Source organism: Loa loa (genome assembly GCF_000183805.2).
Source record: "Loa loa unplaced genomic scaffold supercont3.249, whole genome shotgun sequence".
NCBI lineage: Eukaryota > Metazoa > Nematoda > Chromadorea > Rhabditida > Onchocercidae > Loa > Loa loa.
In genome coordinates, this window is record NW_018108429.1 from 55,419 (window position 1) to 59,358 (window position 3,940).

The 3,940-nt window shown below is 24.1% G+C and overlaps 1 protein-coding gene across 1 annotated transcript; it reads left to right on the top strand.

The window, feature by feature from the left end:
• Positions 1-3,477: 3,477 nt before the first annotated feature.
• LOAG_13332 (hypothetical protein) lies at positions 3,478-3,780 on the top strand (the record flags this gene model as incomplete). Its single annotated transcript, XM_003148841.1, has 1 exon — positions 3,478-3,780. A coding segment is annotated over one exon (303 nt), but the record flags the coding sequence as incomplete, so codon positions are not given.
• Positions 3,781-3,940: the final 160 nt, after the last annotated feature.

The window sequence follows — 3,940 nt, forward strand, 5'->3', positions numbered from 1 at the left end:
TGTTGTCCTTAAAACTACGCCTTTTACGTAAAAAATTTTACCTTGAAATACGTTTTTTTTTTTTTTTTTTTTTAAATTATCCCAACATAGTTTTCTGGAAAATTGCCCTAAATCTTACTTCTCAATTTCCTCGTCAACAATTTTGCTGTCACAAATTCATCGAATTATATTAAATATTGTTTTAGGAGTTTTAAATAATTCAAAAGCAAATTTTTGATAATTTTTGCAAAAAAAAAAATTCATCTCTAACAAAAAAAAAGTGTGAAATGTTTAATTAGTAAAAATCAAACATTATTATATGTGGAAAATTAAAGTTCAATAGAAAATGTCGCATTTCCATGAGCTTTTTAAATTTGATGAAAATCGACTTTTGCATGAAAAAGTAAAATTTTATAAAAATTGAATTGTCGCACTTGCATTAATAATTATTTGATTAAACAAAAAGAGAAAAAAGTTCGTTATGTATAAGAAATGTATAATTTTCCTCTTTCACTTTTTTAAAATTCAAATTTATTAAATAACATTTTCCATCCTGAAATGTGTTTTCTTTTACCCCCCAATAAAATTACTGGCAAATTATCAGTAATGATCTGAAGTAATTGGAGAAGCTATTCAAGTTCTGTAAAGAAAAAAAGATGACAATTAAGGGCATAGAAAAAAAAAACTAAAATTTAAGATTGGAATTCGTAATAGTGCAATAATTAAGACGAATTAAACAAATTAAACCAATCAATTAATTAAATGTGAAAAAAAAATATGAATATAATCATCAAGTAAAATGACACATCAATAAACGATAAACCAAAACATGCCAGTTCCAGTCATTGTCAATCTGATGATAAAATGTCATGAAGCAATCAATAATTATTGAATTTCAATTTATTTTCACGATTAAATGGTAGGCAGAAAGGAAATATTACATCTATTTATAATTTAAAATGGTAAATAAGCAATGAAAAGTGTAAACGAAAAAAAACAATCAATGTTAAATTTTATGGAAAAAGTTTGAAAATTAATTAATCAATAAATATTTAGCATTCAATACATATATATATATATATATCCACTAGTGGTTTTTCAAATTTTGTTTTCAATTTTCTTTAAATTAATTATATTTTTAATTATTTTTCTTTTTGTTTTAAAATAATTAATTTTATTTTTTTCATAAATATATGTCAATTTATTGAATAATTCATTTTATTTCATTTTTTCTGGAAATATATTTTAGTTTATTTCAACAAAATGAAATGTAATAATAAAATAAATGTATTTTGGAATTTATTTTCAAATTTAAAAATAATTACACACAAATAATTAAATTCGACAAATATTCGACAATTTATTGCAATAATTTTTCGATGAATGTTGTTATATTACACTATTTTATGTGTAAAATTTGAATAACGTGAATGAAAAACGCTAAATTTCATTCACATTTAACAATATTTATAAAAATTTATCTTTCGTTTTCTTTCTGACTCATTAGCTTCCAAATTTAAGTTACCAAATTGACAATTTATCGCTGTCAACTGATGTCAATTGAAAAAAAAGAAAGAAAAAAAAATCCGTCAAAAAGTTGCTCACCATTCATTCAATGATGATGAATGAAAAATGGAAAATAATGCCAAACAGTTGCTTTATTTTTTTTTAAAAAAAAGGAAAAAAATAAAAAGGAATGATTTAAGGAAGTAATGAAACAAGTTCATTAAACTGCAAAATCAATTTAAATATTTGTTAAATTGAAAATCAACTTTATTAGTAATATCAAATCTGAAAATTAACTTTAACGACGAATACTGAATTGAAAAATAATTTTGATTCTTTTTGATATACGTATTGAATTGAAAATTGATGTTAATGACACTTATTAAATTTGAAAATCTATTTTAATGATCCATATTAAATTGAAAATTAATTTTAACGACACTTATTAAAACTGCAAAAGAAATTCCAATGATATCTATTAAGTGGGAAAATAATTTTGATAAATACATTACAATCTAACGTCAGTAATTATAGTATTCAATATTTTCTGAAGGATAAAATTAAGAGCATTTCAAGCATTTTGTTTTGCCGAAAAATTCTTTACATTTTAAATTACATTTTAAAATGAATTTTAACAAGCCCAAAAAAATAATCAATTATTCACTTTATTGTGAAATATTTTTTGATGCGTTTTTTTTTCTTTTTTTTAAATTTTTCGATGTGTTTGATATGCTTTTTTTGATATAATTTTTTGATTTAGAAAAATAATCAAATAAATAAATTAAAATTATTCCGCATATTGGAAAAAGAACCAAAACTAAATCACAATATTTGTTAATTATTAAAATTGACATTCGTATCGTTTCAATTTGTTCAAATAGAAATTAAATTAGTCGCTTATCATCCTTTTTCTTTTCTCTCTTTCATCTCATTTTTTACTGATTACAAAGCTTTTTTTTTCTTTTTTGGAGTTTGAATTTAATTACATCCGAATAAAAGGCGCATGCAATTTCCCTCACAACTCACAATTACACTTCGAATTAAGCTAAGGATTTAAAAAATTAAAACTCAAAATCAATTTATGGATGCAATTATGAAATGTAAAGTATGTGATGATAAAGTTGTAAGTAAAAGAAAAAAAAATCAATCATGTAAAAGTGATCAACAAAAACTGATTTAAAATATGAAAAATTTTGACATCTTTGAATACACAAAAGTCAAATTAATTTTTGTGAAAAGAATTAAAATTTCGAGTAAATTGATTTCGTATTCAACTATACTTATCAGTTTTCCAGAAATTTGGAATCTTAATTTAAAATCTTATTTAAAATTTAATCCGAATTATTTAATCATATCTAACCGATGTTTCTGATTGCTTTAAAATTTCTAAGCATCTACACTTATACCTAATATATGACCATGATTACTTCGTAATTATCTGCAACTTTCATTTCCCTTTCTAATAAAGTATTTCATTTAAATTTCAGACACTAAATTCGATCAAACAATTAATTAGGTAAGATCGCAAAATATAAAAAATTTAACTTAAAAAGATGCCATTCATATATGATCAGAGATTCTACTCCAAATATCAAACCTAATTAAATAATTAGTTAATGTAAAGAAGTGGAACGAGTTTGCACGAATCGAAGTGATATAAACAAAATCGATCCGTCAAAGTGATATAAACAAAGTCTATTGATCAAAGTGCTATAAACAAAATGAAGGTCAAGATGACATAAACGAAATGAGCTGGTCAAAGTGATATAAACGATACGAAGTTGATCAAATATAAAAACGAGAAGCTGTCGATAGCAGTTCGCCTTGTTTTCTGTTTTCTGTCACTAATGCAATGAGGAAACATTATACATAATACTCCGCGGGATGCCTGCACTTTCTCAACTGACTTCCATTCAACAAACAAATCGGACGAAGAAAACGGTTCGAAAAAAAATGTTGTTGCTAAGGTTATGTATATCGATTCCTTTCATAATAACCGAACTATGTTTCCTTCTCTTTCTTTCTTTCGTTCTGAATAGATCACATGACGGAAAATGCAATGTTGTTCTATCTATCTATCTATCTATCTATCTATCTATCTATCTATCTATCTATCTATCTATCTATCTATCTATCTATCCATCTATCTATCTATCTATCTATCCATCCATCCATCCATCTATCTATCTATCTAATCTAATCTATCTAATCTATCTGATCCATCTAATCTATCTGATCTGTCTAATTTATCTGATCTATCTGATCTATTTGACCTATCTAATCTATCTGATCTAATCTATCTGATTTAATTTATCTGATCTGTCTAATCTATCTGATCTGTCTAATCCATTTAATCTATCAAAAATTTTGGAGTGGTAGAGGCATTATCTCAAGACTATACTTTTAAATATGCAATTTGAAACCGATTATTATATCTATAATATATGAGAATATA